Raw genomic sequence first — 21,746 nt, 5'->3', positions numbered from 1 at the left:
TTCATTGTTTGCCTGAATGTGTAAACTTGTAATCTTTAAAAGAGAATATTAATGGGATGTAGATGTTGCTGGTTACACAGTAGATTATCAGTACAGTGACATCAACATACATCATCACCTCTATAATGTTTAATTTACAAAAATATTGTGGGCTGGGAATGGTGTGGTAGGAAATTTTGTCTGCTTTTATCCAGGTGTGACAATCCCTTTCTTATAACTGCAGGTTTTGTTTACTACTGCTCAATTCTCAAACATTTTGACTCTGACCATTTAAAAGGGTGAAATACTGTACAATAAATGAGTCAAAATTCCATTTTAACACTGAGCCTTTTGTTAGTAAACCCAACAGAAGATGAGTTCCTGAAATTTATAAACAAATAACTAAACACAAGGGCTTTTGTTCAGTTTCACTTTAGGTTAGTGTGGGAGACATTCATTTATGTGATCCATATAAATGAGATGAGTGTTTCGCTAATGAAATCAATCACATCACAATTACTATTAAAATGTTCTGTACTAGGGCTCAATCATTATAGGTCCTTTCACCTCTTTGTTTATTGGCCTGGATTGGTAATACAGCAAGCACATCCTTTCTTTTTAGTGTCATGGGCTACATATAAACTTTGATCACGACAGCTTGCACTAGACAGTTTAACAGACCTTGATCTTTAAAGAGTCTAATTACCAGCCACATCCATACAATTTAAAAATAAAAAATAGAATCATTACAATTTGGAGGCTGATATCATCAACATTGTGTACTGAGGATGGCTCTACACTGTAGTAATTAACAGGAATAAAAATATTTAAAGTTTTACTTTTAGCACTGACGTTACAATCAATCACAAAACTTAACCTCCTACAGTACAACACAAATGATTCCAACATACAAAAATATAACCAGAAAGTGCTGAAGAAACTCAGCAGATCTGACAGCATCTGTAGAGAGAAAAACAGAGTTAATGCTTTGACTCAAATAGGACTCTTCTTCGGAACCCAGCATTTTGCGTTTTTATGTCAGGTCTCCAGCGACCACCGTGTTTTGTTTTTATACCAAAAATATATAATCTGTAGCTAATCAGAATGAGAAATCATTTAAGTCACAGAAATAGGGATAACTTGCAAAATCATTTGAGCAACAGGTCTGAACATTTCCCATATAGTGTGTGGTCACATGCCACCTGCAAGGTTTATAAATAAAGAATACAATCTTGATTGGTCTATATGCTAAACTCATAGGAAAAAAGGAGCAGAAACTGAATTATTGCTGAGGTCTGCATTAGATGACTCTCGGGTGAAGAATCCACAGAGTTGTAGTGTCCTCTCCAATAGAAGCACATGCTTTGTGAAATTTTGCAATTGGCATTAATTTCTGTCCTTATTGGGAAAATTATTCTCATAGCTATTTTTGTAATGCAGCCAAAACAGCTGCTTTGTTCTTTTAAAATTATATCTTAACATTACATAACATTAATATTTTTCACAGTTTACATATTTTGAATTTCCCCACTATTCCTTAAAAATGTTGAAGGCTGCTTTGAGTTCTGTCACATTTTGAGCTTCTTTCTTTCAGATGGAGAGATATATTTTTCTAGGAAAGGCATCCCAGGAGCCAATCACTGGACTGATGCTGTAATACATTCGCACACTGCAGCCCAAGCTGTGTGCCTGTAGCTGGGTGTGTAGGTCATTGCCGCACATACTCAAGCTCAGCTGCATGCCAAATTCCAATCTTTCCTCTCATGCAAACAGCCTCAAAGTGATACTGACCCAAACTGACGACTCAATTCTCTTTCCTAAGAAAAAGCATTTGGACTTTCTTTTCACCTAGAGAGTGGGGAGAGTGGAATTCACCACCTGCATGGATGCTAGAGGCAGAAATACTTATCACATTTAAAAAAACAAAACTCAGAAAATGCAGTCGAGGTGCTGGAACCTATAGGACTATTGACCAGGCACTGAGAATCTTTTTCAGTTGCCAAGGTCACTATGTGCCAACAGCTTCCTTCTGTGCCACAAATCTTTCCATGTTTCAAACGAGCTTTTGATTCTGAGCAATGCAGCATGAAATCAACTAGTGATTAAACAAAGAACAAGTAATATTTAGAACAAAAGTATTGCAATCATGATCAGCGATCTTATGAAGCATTTTCACAGTAGGCTGCTAGCTCAATAATTGGCCAAATAGCCTTCTCCCATGCTGTAAATGTTCTATACTTCCATGTTTAAAGACTTGTGTTTACTTGGATACAACTGCTATTCATTAGACATCTGACCAATGGAAGCAAATCATCCTGTGTTCTTATCAGAAACATTTTGTCGCCTGTCCAGCTTTAGTTCATTCAATATTTTCTGTTTAAAACAAAAACAGATAACATGTCATTTTCACATTGTGAAATTATATGCACCAATTCCTAGTCGATACAATAAAAACTCGACTGAAAGATTTACCACTGAGTACTCTCCTCTGATACCCAAGGACTAAAATATTTTTTCTGGAAATCACATCCAGGCTCCATTTAAACACATAACTCCATGATGAAAGATTCACTTAAGCTCTTAAACTGCAAACAAATTCAATGAATTCACAAAATGGTGTCTAGCTAGTATGGTTTATTTCATTTTTTATTTGGTGTTAAGTTTTGCAGTTTAGCTTTTCTAAAACATTACAAATCAGTGATACAATGGATTTAGTGGTACTGGATAATTATTTAAATTAGTAAATTTAAATCTGAAATACAAGAATAGAATTAAATAAGAATACTTGTTCACCCTCTCCTAACTGACTATGGTTTAAAATTAAAAATGGTCAAAGGCCTATATATACAGCTGTTGTGAATCAGCTGGTAGGGTCAGATTGTGCATCAGATGCGATATATCAATTTCACTTTTCTAAGAATATCTCAATACTGCTGTTCACTGCTACAGTACAACCCCTTTGAGAGAGGAAGGTCATCAAATCAAGCACTTAACAAAGCAAGGCACTTAAATGAGAGCGATCCTCAAAGATTCAATCTATTTTGTATTGAGGGTTAATTCAAACACTTGCTGCTTGTTAAGAAACTTTGGATCTGAAAACGTGTTACCAAAAGCTGTTATGGTGCACTGGTAATGTCCCTACGTCTGAGCCAGGAGACACAGGTTCAGGTTCCTCCTGCTCCAGAGGTGTGTATTAACATCTCAACAGGCAGATGAGATAATATCCCTCTGAAAACTTGCTAACTGTTGATAATGAGCCAGCCTGGCACTGGAGTTTCTCAGATCAGGAAGTCTGGGAACACAAATATCAATGTCAATGAGTGCAACTTTAGCAACCAGTAGAGGGCAGCAGAATAAACATACTCCGAGGAAGTACTTTCCATACAAAGTCGACAAGATTGCCCACAAATTCTGGTGTTATCCAGCAGCCATCCTTAATTGAAGACTGATTTCAATACAAATGTTTTCAACTTTCACAAGTCGAGAATAAGACCATAAAATCTGCTTCAATTAATTTTGCCAGCATTTTATACAGTGAATGTACAAGGAAGTGCACTGGGCAGGAAACGTGGTAGGTGATGCCATCCACCCTTTATCTAACATACTCTGATCACCATGGAACTTCACCATGCCTCTGGGAGAATGTCCTGTTAGTGGCCTTTACACAAGCATCCAGCATTAGCAAGCCTTCTAGTAAACTGTCAGACTTTTGTCTGCATCCTGGCCATAACAGAATCCGAGGTTCTTAAATCATTGAAATTAGTAAGTAGCTGGGCCAATTTTCCAAACATTTTTCTCTGACAATTAAAAAGATGTTGAAAAGGTCTCTTCCAAATTCTGTGCTTATCAGAGGCAGAGAAGTTGATATTGGGAAGTGGATCATTAGCTGTTTCATGCATCAAGTATTTCCAATTCAGATATTGGACAGTTGGATGCTAAATTAAGCTCTTTCTGCACTTTATCAATAATATGCTGTGGGCCTAAAGATGACAAGCTGCATTTCTTAGAGTGGTGGTTGGTGATGAAGAGAATTAATTGATAAAAACATGTTTAAAGACACTGCATAAAGCGTTTTGTTCAAGTCCCCTAAGGCTGAAAGAAGTAAGACACCCAAGTTTGATACTAATGCTTTTGTACTGCAGAACCAACTAACTTATGAAAACCTGCAACTACACTGGAAGAATTAAAAGGGGTAATTAGTCACAGAGGTTGAGTTCTGCCCAAAAAAAAACAGAAAAACAAAAATTGCAAAACTGGAGTAACAATACCTAGAGATATAATACAAAGGGCAGTGAAGCAGAGAGGCAAGAAAAATAGGGATTTCCAAGAAAGGGAATTCTAGAAAATGGAAAATGAAAGTGAGTTTAAATTGAAACAATAGAGTTGATAAGGAGGCTGAAGGCAACTCTGGGGAAGAAAACCACACCCAACTCCAACTTAAGGTCTGGAGTATTCATAAGATCAAAAGATAAATGGCTTAAGCAGCTCACTTTTGACCAGTGGGTAAGGGCATTTAAAACTGAGGACACCTACCCAAATGTTTGAGAGGCAATTCTCAAGAAATTCAAAACCTCGACACTGTTTTGCATCCAGATGCATATAGAGGAACAGAGGGTAACAGTACCCAGACTGACAACCATCTAACAAATTTGACTTAACACACAAACACAAAGTAATTAAAACTGTGACCTGGTGGATGTCACAAACTAGAGAAAGATAAGCCTGAGGTAATTACCATGGCAACATGAAGACGAGAAGGAAGTCAGGCAGAAAAAAAACAGAATAGTCCTCAACTGTCAAAAGGAGATATCAGGACAGGAGACATTAAAAATCACATCAAGTGCTCCCACAACAAGATACCAGCACACACCATGGACAGTTGTTGGTTTTGGTATTCCACAGAAATGCAGGCTGCAAAAACAGCATCATTAAAGGTGGCAGAATGAGCAACCAGGACAGTGGGCAGGATTCTGTGCTCAAAAGGAACAGTGACTGGTTCAAACCGCAAAAGAGAGAAATCAGCATTCTCGATATCCCAGGATCCCGCTAGTGGGGAAAATAAATGGTTTTCCATCTGAAATGAAAAATTAAATTCCAATATGCTGATAAAAGGGTTCATGACAAAGAGTATAGAGTTGCCACTGGTTGGAGTTTATTAGAGAGTGAACTTGTCACAGGTAATATGTGTAAAGAGGAGGGGCTGACCTGAGCTTGCCAATGCCAGGAATAGATAGCAGGTAGCAAAATACACCCTCTAAACAGAAAAGGCCAACTGAGAGAGACCGGAAAGGCTTTAGAAATCTGGGAGCGACTGGCAGAAAGGGCAGGTAGTGAAAGAGGTTTGCACAGGGGACAGTAAAACCCATGAGGTTTGGAGTGCCTCAGGGAGGGTCTGTTGAATTAAACACGGCTGAGGGTTAGCCAACAGGCATAAAATAAAGCAAGAAAGGGCCAGGGAAGATGACAAAATAAAATGAAAGGACAGAGATTTGTTTAACAGATACCTTTATGCTAAAATTAAAGAATGACCAATGTACTTCTCAGGTCAAGACAAAGGGAAGGGGAAGCCTCACTTAGTGGGTAGAGCTGCAGGGAAGTATAGTAGAAGCTGAATATCCATTTGATGGTGGTAATGTTCCGAGGAAAGAAGAACAGGTTCGAGGAAAACACATTCTCAAAGAAAAACGGGAAAGGGGAACCACAGCAGATACTGCTGGTAGAAGCCACCAGGTGTGTGCCAGTGCGTTAAACACAGAATTAACCAGTAGGAGATCAGAGGTACAGAACCAAGTTTCAAACCTCAACTAGTTCAATCAGGTTGGTGTAAAGTTAAATAAAGTGAGGAGCAAGTCCAGGCATCCTACAGGAGGCTAATCTCAGATTATCACTGATCTCCTAGAGATCAAACTGGTAAAAATCCCTAAAACCAATAAATGGATAGTGAGAATTTAAAACTTGGGAAGATGTCACAGTCTAGGGAACAACTGCGTTGGTTAGTCAAAAAGCCAGCCTGTGAACCCTGGTAAGTATGAAGAGATTGAATGCAGAAGATGTGTGTTGTTGCAGCTTTTGTATTGGCATTTCATAATGACTGTGTAATAATCATTCACTGTAAACAAAATGGAGATATATGGTTAGTGTTGTTCTTTATGGTGGAGAGGGATGACAATTGTCATACTATTTGACTCTAACTTCTCACTTAACCCATCAAGACAATGGAGTTAGAATACACACTGAACTACACTTCAACAGTCACTTCAACGCAGAGCAGAGAGAAGGAAAAATGAACTTGTGAAACCAACACCTGAATTTTCTCTCTCCTTGCCTATATCTCTCATTATCTCAGGAAACAACACTCAGTAAGAAAGCAAATTGGGGAAACAACCATTTACCGAAAACTTAAAATATCTATAGATTCCACTCTGACTGAAGACATAAAATACATTAAAGTACAAGGTGCATGACATCAAATCAAAAAGAAACTTCAAGGATGCTAAGGAGTGTTTAACTGTGTGACCATTATTTTTGCTGTCTCTATCAGGCACTCTCCCCTTTCAACATATCACTTGTGTTTGATGTGGTGTTTTCATTTTTTTTTCTGGAATTGACTAGTGAATAATAAAATTCTTCACTCTTTCAATCAAGAAAACTATCATACTTGGCTATTTCATTCGCTAGCAAACCATGTTTTCATTGAAGAGTGATAGCTGCATTCTGAAAAGATAATAAAAATATTTGCTGTGACTGATTCTGAAAAGGGGTCCCTTCCCACTCCTCAACTGGTTGTAACAAAAACGTAAACACAAAAGTGAACCAGCAAAAAATACAGATGAGCAGGAACATTGAGAGATGCAGCCATGTACATAACTTTGATATCCATCACTGGTACAGAATTGTCCAGTTCAATTTTAGCAATGAAATAAATTACTAAATAACATTTTGATAGCCAAATGCATTCCATTGTACCCATAAGTTAATTTTATTCTTTGAGAACTTACAACTCTTAGTCTTTGTGTAAAGTATTCTTCTTGTTCAGTCACATGTTGGTTAGGGATAGCTACACCCCAGCGTTGTAGTTCGATTAACATTTCCTCCTTGCTGTATAGTACAACTGGGTCCAAAGAATTTTTATTAATGAGTTCCACCAAAGCCTGTATAAAATGGATTCTGAAATAAAGATGAGAGAGTAGTGTCAAAAAGTTTTGGACTTTTATTTACTTTTAATTCCCCCACTTAAAGTGCAGTTTTAAACTTAAATTTGAATACAATACTTTGTTAAAATAAAAATATCCCATGTGAACGGCAATGAAAAACTTGGTCAGTTATATGCCAGTTAGATATCAGCTAAAGAGGGTAAAATCTGTTATTTTAATAATTAATTGTAAATGCTAAATGTTTGCAAGAATCCTTTGAATTTGAAAACTTGATATGATGTAACACTGACTATGGGCAACAGCAGCAATATAAAACATCCATGCTATACAAGGTAAAAGGTTGTTACTCAGCATAACAGAAGTTATTCAGGAAGAAACCAAATAAATACTTGAGACAAAGGTTTAGGTTTTTTTAAATTAATTGGGAACAAGAGACTAGATAAACTAATGACAACAAAGTATTTCGGAATAAAAGGATATAATGAATGAAAGATATCACACCATTTGTTTACTGATTGGATTGATAGGCTGGAAAAGATTAGATAGGCAGAGGAGAGATCATGGAAGGCTTTGAAAGCAAGGATTGAAATATTGCTTGACCGGGAGTTAATACGTATCAGCGAACATGTGTGATAGATGAATGGGAATAGGTTTGAACAAGGACGTGGACACTAAATTGGTAACTTCAAGTTCACTGAAGATCAAATGTGAGACAGTTGTCAGACAAACGCTACAATATCTAGGGGTAACAGACATGTATGAGGATGTTAGCAGCAGATAGAGTCATAGTCATACAGCATGGAAACAGACCCTTCGGTCCAACCAGTCCATGTTGACCATGGTCCCAAACTAAACTAAACTGCCCGTGCTCAGCCCGTATCCCTCCAAACATTTCTTATTCACGTACTTATCCAAATGTCTTTTGAATGTTGTAATTGTACTTGCATCCACCACTTCCTCTGGAAGTTCATTCCAGACATGAACAACTCTCTGTGTAAATAAGTTGCCCCTCATGTCCTTTTTAAATCTTTCTCCTCTCACCTTGAAAAATATGCTCCCAAGTCTTGAAAGCCCCCACCTTAGGGCAAAGACATCTGCCATTCAACTTCTCTATAACCCACATAATTTTATACATCTCTATAAGGTCACCCCCTAATCTTCTATGCTCCAGTGAAAAAAAGTCCCAGTCTATCCAGCCTCTCGCAAACCTTCCATTCCTGGCAACATCCTGGACCATTTTCTGAACCCTCTCCAGCTTAATAATATCTTTCCTATAACTGAGCAATCAGAACTGTACACAATACTCCAGAACAGGCCTCACCAACATCCGGTACAACCTCAACATGACATCTCACTCGTATACTCAAAGGTGTGAGCATGCTAAATGTCTTCTTAACCACCCTATTGACATGTGATGCAAACTTCAAAGAATAATGAAGGTGAACCCCTAGGTCTCTCTGTTCTTCAACACTATGCCAGGCCCTGTTTACAATTGTACAAGTCCTGCCCTTGTTTGTTTTACCAAAATCCAATATTTCGCATTTATCCAAATTAAACTCCATCTGCCACTCCTCAGCCTGTTGACTCAATTGATTAAGATCTCTTTTAATCTTAAATAACCTTCTTCACTGTCCACTATACAATCAATTTTGGTGTCATCCACAAACATACTAACCATGCCTTCTATATTTTCATCTAAATATTTACATAAATGACAAACAAAAGTGGCCCAGCACTGATCCCTGTGGAACAGATGATTTGAAGCAGAGGCAAAGTTGGTGAGCAGTGATTATGGAGGTGGTAATAGATGGTAGTTTTTAATGGTAGTTAAGAATTGGAGGCTTATTCTTGGAGTGAAATACAACATCAATTTCGTGAAAAATCTGGTTGACTCTCAGACTGTTAGTAGAGACAGTGCTGGAATCTGTCACTGGAGGGAATAGAAGCCGAAGAAAAAGATTTCAGTCTTCCTAATATTCAATTGGAAAAAAATTCTATTTATGTAGCTTCAGAAATCACACAAGCAACCTAATAATATTGCAATATGAGAGGAATTGAAAGAGGTGGTGGTGAAGTAGAGCTGTCATCAGCATACCCAAAATGGAGAACCTCATTCTTCTCAGAAAATATTCCAAGTGCGCACTCACCCAATCTCTCTACATCTCTTTGCAGGCACTTTGCAACCTCCTCCAAATTTGTTTTCCCAACTAACTTGGTATTGGCATCAAACCTGGACTGATTACATTTGCTCCCTCTTTTCTTCTAAGTTACAGGTGATAGATATAGGTATAGTATAATATAGATTACAACTAACTAAGGCAGTGGTCCTTCTGTTACCCTAGTAGATACAGCTTCCAACTCCAAAATGATTTAATTCCTTCAGTTTTCGGTTCACGAAACAATCCATGTTATTTTCCCAAACCCTGTAGGTCCTGTTTTTCCATAATAACCTCTTGCAATATACCTTAGAGTGAATTTTGAAAATGCAAATATACCACACTTAAAGTTCTGCCTTATTTACCCTTTGAGGTACTACTTAAAGACAGATGTGTGAAATTTTTATTTATTTATTTGTGGGGTGCAGGCATCACTGGTTGATCAGCATTTATTGCATATTCTGAATTGCTTTTCATAAAATTTGTCTTTACTTTTTGTTTATTATGACTTCTGTCATTAATATAGGCCCCGTGCTAGGTGAATTATGAAACTTTTCACAGTATCTTTTGTGTAAAATTACTTGTGATACTAAATTTCTATTCTGTAAGATGCAGGCATCATTTGCAAAGCCAGCATTTGTCGTCCATTTCTAGTTGCCCTTGAACTGATTAACTGATGGGCCATTTCAGTTAAGAATCAACAATATTTCTATGGGCCTGAGTCACGTATAGGCCAGACAAGGCAGGGAAGGCAGATTTTTGACCCTAAAGAACATTACTGAACCACATGGGTATTTATAGCAATTGACAATGATTACATGATGCCACTAAATTAGCTTTTAATTCCAGAATTTACTGAATGCAAATTTCACACTGACCACAGGGGGTTTGACCCCATGACCCCAACAGAATTAACCAGCCATTCTGAATCGTCAGCCCAGTAACATTCCCATAATTGACCCTCCAGAAGATGATGATGAGCTGCCTTCTTAAACTGCTGCAGTTCATGCCAGAAGTACACCCACTTTGTTGCTGGGAAGAGAGTTCCAGGAAGTTGGCTCAGCAAAAGTGAAGGAATGGTGATATAGCTCCTAAGTCAGAATGATGTGCTTCCATGCTTCTGTTGCACTTACCTTTCTAGGTGATAGAGGTCAGAGCACTAGAACGTGCTGTTGAAGAAGTCTTGGTGATTTGTTTCAGTACATCCTGTGGACAATACATACTGCTGCCATTGTCAATATTGGAGGAGTTGAACGTTAAAGTGTTAAATAGGGTGCAATCAAGCAATGGTAATGCCATTGAAAGTCAGGGGGCAATGGTTGGATTCTCTATTGTTGAAGATGGTCATTGGCTGGCTTACTCGTGATTTGTCAGCCAAACCTGGATATTGTCGAGCTGCAACTGCATGTGGAGACAAAAAGAGTCGGAAAGAACATTATGCAATTGTCAGGGGACATCCCACTTCCGACCTTTGCAAGAGGAAAGGTCACCGATGAAGCAGCTGAAGATGCTTGGACCTGAGGCACCTCTGCAGAGGTGTCCTGGGGTTCGGATAATTGACATCCGACAACCACAACCACTTTCCTTCGAGCCAGGTTCAAAACTAACCAGTGGTGAGTTTTCACCCGAACTCATGTTGACTCCAGTTTTGCTAGGGCTCTTGGATGCCACACTTGGTCAAATGTTGCCTTGATGTCAACAGCAGTTCCTCTCATCTCACCTCTGGAATTCAGCTTTTGTCCATGTTTGAACCAAGGTTGTAATGGAGTCAGAGGCTGAGTGGCCCTCGCTGAGTCCAAACCCAGCATCAGTGAGCAAGTTATTTCTTTGAAAGTGTTGCTTGAAGCAGCTGTCAATGACCATTTTTATTACTTTGCTGATGACTGAGAGTTGATTGATGGATGATAATTGGCAAAATTAGATTATTCTTGCTTTCTGTAGATAGGACTTACCTGGGCTATGTTCCACAATTTCCCTTTCATAAATCCATGACGCCACTGTCTAATCATATTATGATTTTCTGGGTGTTCTATCACCACATTCTTTTATTTTTCCCCACTATTGATGTAAAAGGGAAGATAAAGTGAGTCAAAAGTATACTTCCATAATATTCGATAAGTGGAAGGTGCCATTAAATACAAACGTAACAAAATGGAGTAAAAAGTTCCCAGTCTTCAGAACATTGTGCCTACACAGTATTAATTTTAGCCTGAGCAGCCAGCGTGTCTTCTTACTGCTGGAAAGAAATAGCTTTAGTTTGTTGACAAAGTGGCACCCTCAAGATTGCGTATGACAGAAAGTTGGGTGGGATAGGAAGAGCCTTCAACTTCATATTGTCCGTGGACAGGTAAAGTCAAATGTTATCAGTAAAAAGGTGAAAGCTGACTTCCTGCTTGTGAATGATCTCACTGAGGCGTTGTTTGTAACTTGAAAATTTGAGGGGAATAAGGGTAAAGTTCTGGGCACTCAGGCAATGAATTAGAACAAAACCCAGTTGTTGGATTGGAATGCTCATAGGTATAGTGAGAAAATTAGCTGTCCCTATCAAAATTCAACATCAAGCTGCCTAGTAAGGCACAGAGACGAACCTCATAATTTACAATGACACTCAATCTGGGTACATGTAAATAAAGTGAAGTCAGCTCAGTAGCAGTCTCTTACCTCTGAATAAGATAGACTTGGGTTCAAGTCTACTCTGGAGATAAACACATAAGCTGACATTTCAATGCAGAACTGAAGGACAGCTGCACTGTCAAAAAGCATAATCATTTGGATGTAAAATTAAACTGAGTCCTCATCCATCTTCTCAGATGGAAATAACAGATCTCAGGAACTATTCCTTCAGGATTCACAAACAATTTTTATCCTTCTGACAACATCAGAAAAACTGATTACTCTAATTGCTATGGATTGCTGTTAGCACCATGTATTGTCAGCTCTCCCCATAGTTTATTACAATAAGCAGGGTTCAATAATACAGCAACTTTGATACAAATTAAGCATAATACATAGAAATAAAAATGTATATCACCTCTGGGACTGACTGGGGTGATTGCTAGATATTAGTATCACCACAAATGAAGTAACACTAACCCTTTAAGTTTTAAGAAAATTGGAATTATGATAGTTGCCTCAGATAAATGCCATCCTTAACATTCTCAAACTCAGGGCAATGATAATCAAGATTATTATTTCACTTACTTGCAGAAGCCCAAGTAACCTTTAACTGAAGGGTGTCCACACTGTTCATCTTTCAGACCTTGTGAAGTGTCTCTTTGCTCTATGACTTTACATTTACCTAAAGTAGCACAGTGTATATTTTGGTGAACAAAACTTTGCAATCCATTGCTGAAGATTACCTTTTCTAATATTTAAAGTTTATTTATTAAACTGGATAAAATTCTATTGAATGTTCCTATTAGACGCAACATAAAAGCAAATAAGGTTTTTACTTTCACACAACATTAATTTGGTATTGTGACTGCTTCCCATAAATCCGCATAATTACTGAGTCATTCCTTATATGTGAATCAAAATGACTAGGATGATCTTTACAGCAACAATATCTGCAAAGAGTTACTTGGTAATATAGAACTGGAGTGAAAGACAAAAACATTTTAAAAATGTCTTTTTTTCAGCAATATTCAATTGTATATTGGTTATTTGGCAAATGTCAAGGGAGTGAGAATGATACTTAATGAGAAGTTATGACTTAAGAAAATAGGCAAGTTTCTAGTTCATTCCACAGTCAGAGTACCAATCAGAGTCGACTTGCTTGATGTTAATTTAAACAATGCCTGGCAGTTAACTCTAACTCATCAACAACTGGGGCATTATTCATGGAATACTTCTACCAATTAGTATATCTTGTCATACAGTATAATATATCCTTCCTCCTTACACTGATGTTCTCACGTATGTACTGACTTAAGTAGAGTGCAAGACGAAAAACTTCAACAAAATGTGTCTTTTTTCAGGAATATGTGTATAGTTGGGTCAATCTGCTAATTGTTGAGGTGTAATTTCACAACAATTACAAAGTGAATTTTTCTTTCTCCACAGCTCTGCAGTTTTATAAAAATCTTGATGAGCAAATACTGAGGCTGGCAAGAATGATTCAAATTAATCAGTTCACTTTGGTCAACAGCACAATTCATTAAAAGTAGTGGATGTATGGATACATAGATATAAAATACAAGATGTTCTTTGCTAAAGTAAATATGAGCAGAACCATAACTGAGCTACTCAAAGGACACCCAAGATTAAGTCACAAATATTCATACAAGCTATATTTTATGCAATATATTATCCCCATTTTTGGAAGATAATAATTATTACCTTTCATCTGTTCTAGACTGTTATCAGTTACAATGGCAGTCAAGGAAATACCTGCTGTCTGTACAAAAGGAAATCATATGTCAATAATGTGCTGAAACCAAAAGCCAATCGATTTTACATTCAGTAAATTATAATGGCTAAGATTTTGCAGAGGGTTTTGATGGTAAGCCGTCCTTATTCATGGTCAACACTCGTCTGAAACTGACTGCTACATCAGGGTTTAATATAAAATTAACACTTTAATCTTAAAGTTGCAGTCTATTGTTCACTGCTTCACCACAGGCTACCTGTGGAACTGCCCCATCCAGATTTATCAATTATTGAATTCAAGTGAAATGGTGAGAATGTCCCTTGTTCCCGTTTAAATTGCTATTAGAAACCCCATTAAAATGTTACACATCGGCCCAGACTTTTTAAAAAAAAATATATTGAATATTATCTCCATTGTAATTAATGACTCAAATTTTAAAACTGATTTTAAAAGGTTTTTCATGCTACTTCAGCTTTTACTTCATCCCAACATTTATTTTGACACGTGTAAATGTGTTTTAAAAGTGACTTAATTTTAATTTCTTAGTTGCTGCCTGTTAGAATTCTATGATGTGATTGTCTACATTGAAGGTTTGATGACATGACTGCAGCTCTACAATATGGTTCCCAATATTTCATACAACAATTCAGTCACTGCATGGTGAGGTCATATTCTTGCCATAGAAAATGCTACTTCTCTCAGCAAAGCTATTAATGAACACCCTTGGGGATGCCTCAATATAATTGTAAATGAGCAGCCTTCACTATAAAACTGGCTGTGTTTTAAAAAAATTGTTGACCTATTCAAATACTGCCCCATGAAATAACTTCTCCCTTTAACAAATCTTCCACCATGGTTCTGTCTGCAAGAGGCACAAAATAAAACCTTCCTCAATCAGCAGCAGAACTGGCATGATTCATGGGCTAATTATTGCTCTTATCAGTTAAGGATTTTGTCCATGTCAGCCACCATAAGTAGAAGTGGAAGGAGTTTCGAACTGCTGTGGAGCTTAGAAACCAATGAACAGGTTATATTGGAACCCTTCCATCTGCAATGATGTTCCTTCTTGTTGAATTACTTGACATATATTTAATAAAATACTCTAGGAAGAACAGAAATCAAGATATTAGGTATGACTCACATTCAATAGCTGCTGCAGCCGTTCCACATTCCAGTCTCTGAGGTGATAGAAACAGTCCCGGGGATGATGTGCATGCAAACCCTTAGTGTGGCAGTTACTCATGAATCCACAAGCCTGTTGTAATCAATACATTTAAAATAATGTTTGCATAATATAAAGCAACTTGTTACTATTATCTAGCCTTGGTTATTAGTGAATTACACATAGGAATATAGCACATAGACACAATGAAACCAGGAGCAATCCCTTGAACCTGTTCTGCCATTCAACGGCTGATCTGTAATCTTGTCTTGTCTAAGCATACAAGATTCTTAGGAAAGTTGACAGGGTAGATGTGGGAAGTTTGTTTCCCTTTGTGGGAGAGTCTAGGACGAGACAGCATAATCTCAGACTAAGGGATCAACCTAAGACAAAGATGAAAAGGATTTTTTTTCTCTCAGAAGGTAGTCAGTCAATGGAATTCATGACCATAAACTGCTATTGATGCTGGGTGATTGAGTGTTTTAAAGAATAAGACAAACTGATTTTTAAACAGTAATGAAGTCAATGGCTATGGTTATGGTTAATGGCTATGATCAGTAATGAAATTGATGGTTAAAAATATATTCACAGGACGTGGGCATCGCTGGCTAGGCAGCATTTATTGCTCATCCTAAGTGCCCAGAGGACAGTTAAGAGTCATTCACATTGCTGTGGGTCTGGAGTCACATGTAGGCCACCAGGTAAGGATGGCAGTTTCCTTCCCTAAAGGACATCAGTGAACCAGATGAGTTTTTTCCTGACAATCGATCACCATTAGGGTCACCATTAGACTCTTAATTCCAGATTTCTTTTTAATTGAATTCAAATTCTACCATCTACTGTGGTGCGATTTGAACCGTGTCCCCAGAAGATTACCTGGGTCTCTGGATTATCAGTGCAGCGATAATACCACTAGGCCATTGCCTCTTTCTTAAAGGAGGTAGAATTGACGACTGTTAGATCAGCCATGATCTCAACTGATGGTAGAATAGACTCAATGGGCCAAGTGGCCTACCTTTGCTTCTCTACACCTTATCATATAACTCCATATACCTCTTTACCCCATACTTAATACCTCTGGTTAGCAAAAATCAATCAATCTCAGAACAATTTATGTAGCATCGATTTTCAACCAAGGTAGTTAAATATCGATATAAATATTTAAATTTTACAGCACCAAAATCTTTAAAGTTAAACCAACATGTATTAATGAGAGAAACAAGATTACCTGAGTGAAATTTAGTTCAGTTGGAAGCTGTGATGGAGCCAGTTGTCACAGAAAAGAATCAGTTACAGTAGAAGCTGACAAACTACATGTGACAAACTACATGGAGGTGATGGCCAGTGGTATTATTGCTGGATTGTTAATCCAAAGACCCAGATAATGTTCTGGGGACCCAGGTTTGAATGCCGCTACGGCAGATGGTCGAATTTGAATTTAATAAATATCTGGAATTAAGAGTCTAATGATGACTGTGAATCAATTGCTGATTGTTGGAAAAACCCATCTAGTTCACTAATGTCCTTTAGGGAAGGAAACTGCCATCCTTACCTGGTCTGGCCTACATGTGACTCCAGACCCACAGCAATGTGGTTGACTCTTAACTGCCCTCTGGACAATCAGGGATGGGCAATAAATGCTGCCTAGCCAGCAATGCCCTCATCCCGTGAATGAATTAAAAAAAACTACATGAAGGAAATCAGGTCAAGAAAAAGGGACCACGTAATGAATTCAATTTACATCAAAATTCATTTACATAAACTAAATCACATCATAGCCTGTTGTGAAAGTGAATTGAATAAATGCAGTAATTAGTGATTTGTTATCAAAGTTAAAAAGACAATGAAAGCTTCTGGAATAATAAGAAAAATTCAAATGCATCATCAATGCCATTCTGCAAAGAAAATGGCCATCCCTGTCTGGTTTAACCTATATGCTACTCTTTAAGCAACACTGCTGCCACATTGCTTTAATCCAATACTTGTTTTAAAGAAATTTTCTGACATAGAAGATATAGAAATCAGATACTTTAATGGCTGAATGGAACTATAATAGTGGGAAGAATAGTGAGCACACTAATAATCTAATACACACAAGTAACTTTTAAAGAAGCAGATTCTGCAGGAGTTTGTCATTGTAAGCTGTCTCTCAAATATTACTGATGATGATTGTGTGCTCGGGGGTGAGAGCTTCTGGCGTGAGTCTTGAAGTGACTGAACAGGCAGATTCTCAGCTCTCAAATTTAGGGCCCTTTGGCAGGATGTGCCACAGGGTAGTAGGAATTAGAGTGCCTTTTCTTTCATTCTCTACTGCAGTTGTGACTCATCATTAAGGTTTCTGGACTTGAAGCATGATGCAGCTTGATGAACAGGTTGTTGCCATTTTGAACAATCTGTAGCAAGCTTCTTCTTGTCAATAATGTCAGTGCCATCGCATTTCAGTTCTAAGGACATTCCAGCAAAACTCATGCAACATCAATGATGATAGGGTGGACAGACTGTTTCTGGATGGCTGAAAAATGTCTTTATCACCATGTCCTGTTTTCTCAACTCTGAAAAGTACAGGAGGTAGTAAGTTATACAATGAACTACTCTGGCTACACATGTCTGCGGGAAGAGAAAATTAGTCCGACTCCAGTAATGTTACAGGCTAACCAGCTTATCCTGGGGAAGAAAGCAGTGTGCTCCATAAAGTGACAGGGGCATTGGGATAATTAACATCAAATCAATCAGATATAAAAAAAGGATAAGACGAAAGCGGTTTAAAGACCATGAAAACTTCCGGATTTTATTTCTGCAGTTGAGGTAGTGATTATCTTGATGCCTGTTGACCTAGTTTTGCACACGACTCAGGCAAGATACAGATAAAAGCTACAGTATCCACAGAGAAGGGGTTATTAACACAGAGACAGGAACATCAATCATTTACAGAACTTCCTTGATATAAGCCCCACAGAAAACTAGTAATATTAGAAAAGCACACCATTGTTCCTGTGGGACGTGATGTGGGGACGGTTTATTCAAAAAAAGAACTGAATTTTCTTCCAAAACCGCAACTGAGTGTTCATCAAGAAACCGCAAGAGAAATGAAAGTCAGTGGGAGTCAGGGGAACAACACTGCACTGGGTGCAGTTATTCCTGGTACAACAAAAGACGGTCATGGTTGTCAAAGATCAAATAATCCTTTGTACCCAGCACATTGCTGGAATTCCTCAGTTAAACATTCTGCACCCAGAGATTTGTAGCTTTTGCATCAATGACCTTCCTTGCGTCACTGTGAGGAGGAATATGGCTGTTAGGTGACAATTTCATGTTGTTCCATTTGCAATTGCTTTGATAACAAATCAGTCAACGTCAACCTGAAGCAGGAGTTAAGGGTAGTAGATTCAGGCTGACAAATAGCAGGTTTCACTAACACTATATAACGGCATGGTACAACTACCCCAAACATCTAAAAGTTCAATGATTTCTCTTGATTCCTTTATCATTACCAAGCTCCCCACCATCAAATTAGCAAAACAAGAGAAGGGTACTAGTTAATCTCCAGTAGATGATGTGCAAGATAACTTTCAGGGAAGAAAGAGAGGAAATGAAGAAAAATATTATAATGGGGAAACATGAGTTGTGCAGTAATTAAGTATGAAATGTTCTTGAATAAACAGACGCGTTATTTATGAATGTACAATTCAATATCATACCTTCTAGTATTCTTGAAAAAATGATTTTGGTCCTGACAAAACCGGTTTTAATTAGAGATAAAAGTAAAAAGCTCAATGAAAACACATTTCATTTGTGAATGAAAGAACATTGAAGAATATGGGAACAACGTACCGATCCTAATTTAAAGGGTCTCTGACAGCCACCACAGAATTGATAATGGCATTCTGTGCATCCAAAATGAACACAACCTCCTCTCGACAAGTCAAATCGAACTCTGCAATTAGGGCACTCTGAAGTGGATGCAGAATGAACAATTAAAGAAAATAAGGACTCACAAAACAGGCCAACATATTTGGATATACAGATATATCAATTAGATATTATGTAATGAACTCAAGAACACAGGTATCACCCATCCCACAAAGGATAAATTCCTGCCATTTGCTATTTATATTAGAGAAAGAAACACATGCATCAATATAAATGGGGAACAAAGGGTCACCATAATAGGAAACAACCATAACTAATTTGTTCCACCTAGGAAACTCAAAACTATTCATCTCAGGATATAATTTTATTACTTTAGTGTGTCAGCAACAACTTAAGGCCTTAAATCAGCAATGATACTATGACTTCACTGCCAATGTCCTTGTAAATATTTAGGTCACATATAAACAAGACTGAAACAATGCAATTACCATAATATATGCACTTAAATGTCTCAAATCATTTTATGGTCTAAACAGAAATAAATTATTATTATAAATTAAATTATAAAGTGCACACTACCCTTTCCCTTCTCTTTGTTTAACTAGTCTTTATCTAGCATATTCTAACATTCCCTAATTTAAAAACAAAAATACAATAATCTTGTATCTTCTAAGTCCTGGTTATTCAGTTATTGTAGAACATGACCAATTTAATAAAATCACAACTAATTGAGTGAAAAGTGTCTCTCATGCTGAATCTTAAAAGATAACTGAACAGCAGACATTGACCCACAATCAGATCGTAGCTGCACCCTTTATATTTCCTTACGTGAAAACAATAAAATTCTGTGTGAAGCACAACTTTGTCAGTAGCCAATTGATTTAAGGTACAACTTCATTGCTGCAACTTACTACAACATGCTGAAAAAGTTAATTTACAATCTCAGTTGCTGTCAAATTAAATTGATTACCTATTCCATTTTTGGTGAGGTAGCCATCCAGTTTGCTTGCCTGATACTCAGGGTTGTTTTGCTGCTTCCATAATTTAAACTTTTCACAGCTGATTCCCTCATGCTGTTCCTCCCACTGAGGAAACAAAGTATCACAGTTAGTACCATTGGGGTGGATGTAAACGAACTTTACACAGGGATGAGAACCTGTGTGTAAAAAGGTGACAGGTAAAGCTGGAATTGGAAGGCAGGATATTAATAAACATGTAAGACAGAGGAAACAAAAGCAGGAAAGAGACACGAGTTTGGCACTGCTTAAAGGGGTAAATCTCTATGCAAAGAGTTTTGTGAATAAGGCAGGTGTGTTGAGGGCTGACAAACAGTAAAAGTAGTAATGTTATAATATAAAACTTAAAGGAAGATACAAATGGTTGCTCAACATTCCTAATTTGGAAATCATTACCTGAAGGGTCAGTAGGGGCAGAAACCTTCACACACATTTAAAAGTAATTTTTTATGCTTTTGAAGTAAGGAAATATTCAAGACTAGCGACGAAGTATTAGATATGTGATTAGGCTGGCTTGGGGATTCTGAAGAAGTCATACCAGACTCAAAATATTACCTCTGTTCTATCTCCACAGATGCTGCCAGACCTGCTGAGTTTCCCCAGCACTTTATTTGTATTTCATATCTACAACATTCACACTTCTTACTTTACTTAGGCTGGTTTTTATGGCTAAGAGATATGACAGATTGAATAATTTCCTTCTATGTCATAAATATCTGTTACTGGTCATAGTTCTGTGAAATTTCGACAACATCTGGAAGGCAGTTCAATCAAATACGAAGCTGTACACAGCACAACGGATTACTTACTGGAATTTTGCATTGGAAGCATGTGCTTTTCTTGCAAGAAGGGCAATCCATTCTCAGTCGGTCTACTTCATGCAACAGTCCAAAGGAACACTTGAAGAACCAATGTAACGTTTGGTTATTGCTTGCAAAAAGATATATTTTATTCAAGTTTTTGTCTTGTGCTCATCAAAGCAAGCCACAAGAATATCAATTTAAAGGAAAAACTAACATTTACACTGTATGGAAATGCTGTTTGGTAGCGAGTAGACTCGTTTATAGAAGCATCGCTATGGAGAATACACCAGTTAATGATGATTGACAGGTAATTTTCAAGTTTTGTTAAAATTTTAAACCAGGCAGATTGATTCTGATTGGTCAATGCATTGCACCAAGAAGTGAACCAGTGAATGATTGTCACCTATTTTGTTGGTTTGAATCAGGGCAGTGCATGTACATGCATGTTCTCAATAAGCAAGGTGCTGACCATACTCAACCAGCCAGCACTTGCAAATAGCGCAAGTTTTCAACAGTAAATGTCATTCTGTAATTGGATAATACGTGCTGGATAAGCATGAGTATGCAAAAAAATTACACTGACAACTAATTTTAGATTGCAAGTCAGGCTCACAATGTGGCACATTTGTGTGTAAAGGAAGCTGCATGTACTCATACACAGGGCCCTGTTCTTTGTGGACAGAATTAAAAACATGTGCATGCACTACACTTATTTCAAATGAACAGAAACAGGTAACAGTCATTTGCTGGTTAATTTTTCAATGCAATTTCTTGATCAGAGTCAAATTGCCCTTGTTTTAAAGCCTTGTAGTTAACTGTCAACTATCATTAGCTGGTGTATTCTCCAGGGCAATGCCTCTATCAATCACTGCCCACTTGCCAACTAATCAATACACTCCTCTCATACAGTATAAATGTTGGTTTTCCTCTTAAATTGGCAATCTTGTGAATTTTTCCAATTCATGCAAGAAGGAAAATTTGACAAAATGTGTTTTTCTTCAGCAATAAGAAACTGAACTGGGACAACCTCAAAATGTTCTTACGTGTGCACACCATCTGAAGTTTGGCATTTCTATCAAAGTTCGGTCTCGAAGCTTTCTTTGGAACAACTCATGAAGTCCTTCATCAAGATAATAGCGAATCTATGCATAAAATATATGTAGATATATTGATTCATCAAAATTAATGTATTTCCTTTAAAAGTCAATGGAGACACTGGTAGTGATTTAATTATTGA

At 37.5% G+C, this 21,746-nt stretch overlaps 1 protein-coding gene across 1 annotated transcript in view; it reads right to left on the bottom strand.

Moving 5' to 3' along the window:
- Nucleotides 1–525: 525 nt before the first annotated feature.
- The window catches only part of si:dkey-181m9.8 (E3 ubiquitin-protein ligase RNF31), a 57,489-nt gene continuing 36,268 nt past the window's right edge, over nt 526–21,746 (bottom strand). Inside the window, exons 14-22 of the mRNA XM_048596140.1 lie at nt 21,553–21,651; nt 20,516–20,605; nt 19,661–19,775; nt 18,652–18,770; nt 14,800–14,913; nt 13,628–13,685; nt 12,491–12,587; nt 6,978–7,146; nt 526–2,352 (exon numbers count right to left, since the gene is read on the bottom strand). Of these exons, the coding sequence (XP_048452097.1) occupies nt 2,290–2,352; nt 6,978–7,146; nt 12,491–12,587; nt 13,628–13,685; nt 14,800–14,913; nt 18,652–18,770; nt 19,661–19,775; nt 20,516–20,605; nt 21,553–21,651 (924 nt within the window). The 3' untranslated portion in view covers nt 526–2,289. The remainder of the gene's footprint in view (nt 2,353–6,977; nt 7,147–12,490; nt 12,588–13,627; nt 13,686–14,799; nt 14,914–18,651; nt 18,771–19,660; nt 19,776–20,515; nt 20,606–21,552; nt 21,652–21,746) is intronic.

This window comes from Rhincodon typus, chromosome 4, assembly GCF_021869965.1.
Source record: "Rhincodon typus isolate 14 chromosome 4, sRhiTyp1.1, whole genome shotgun sequence".
NCBI classification, from domain to species: domain Eukaryota; kingdom Metazoa; phylum Chordata; class Chondrichthyes; order Orectolobiformes; family Rhincodontidae; genus Rhincodon; species Rhincodon typus.
Note: the sequence above shows the minus strand (reverse complement) of the source record. Positions and strands in the feature narration are given on the sequence as shown.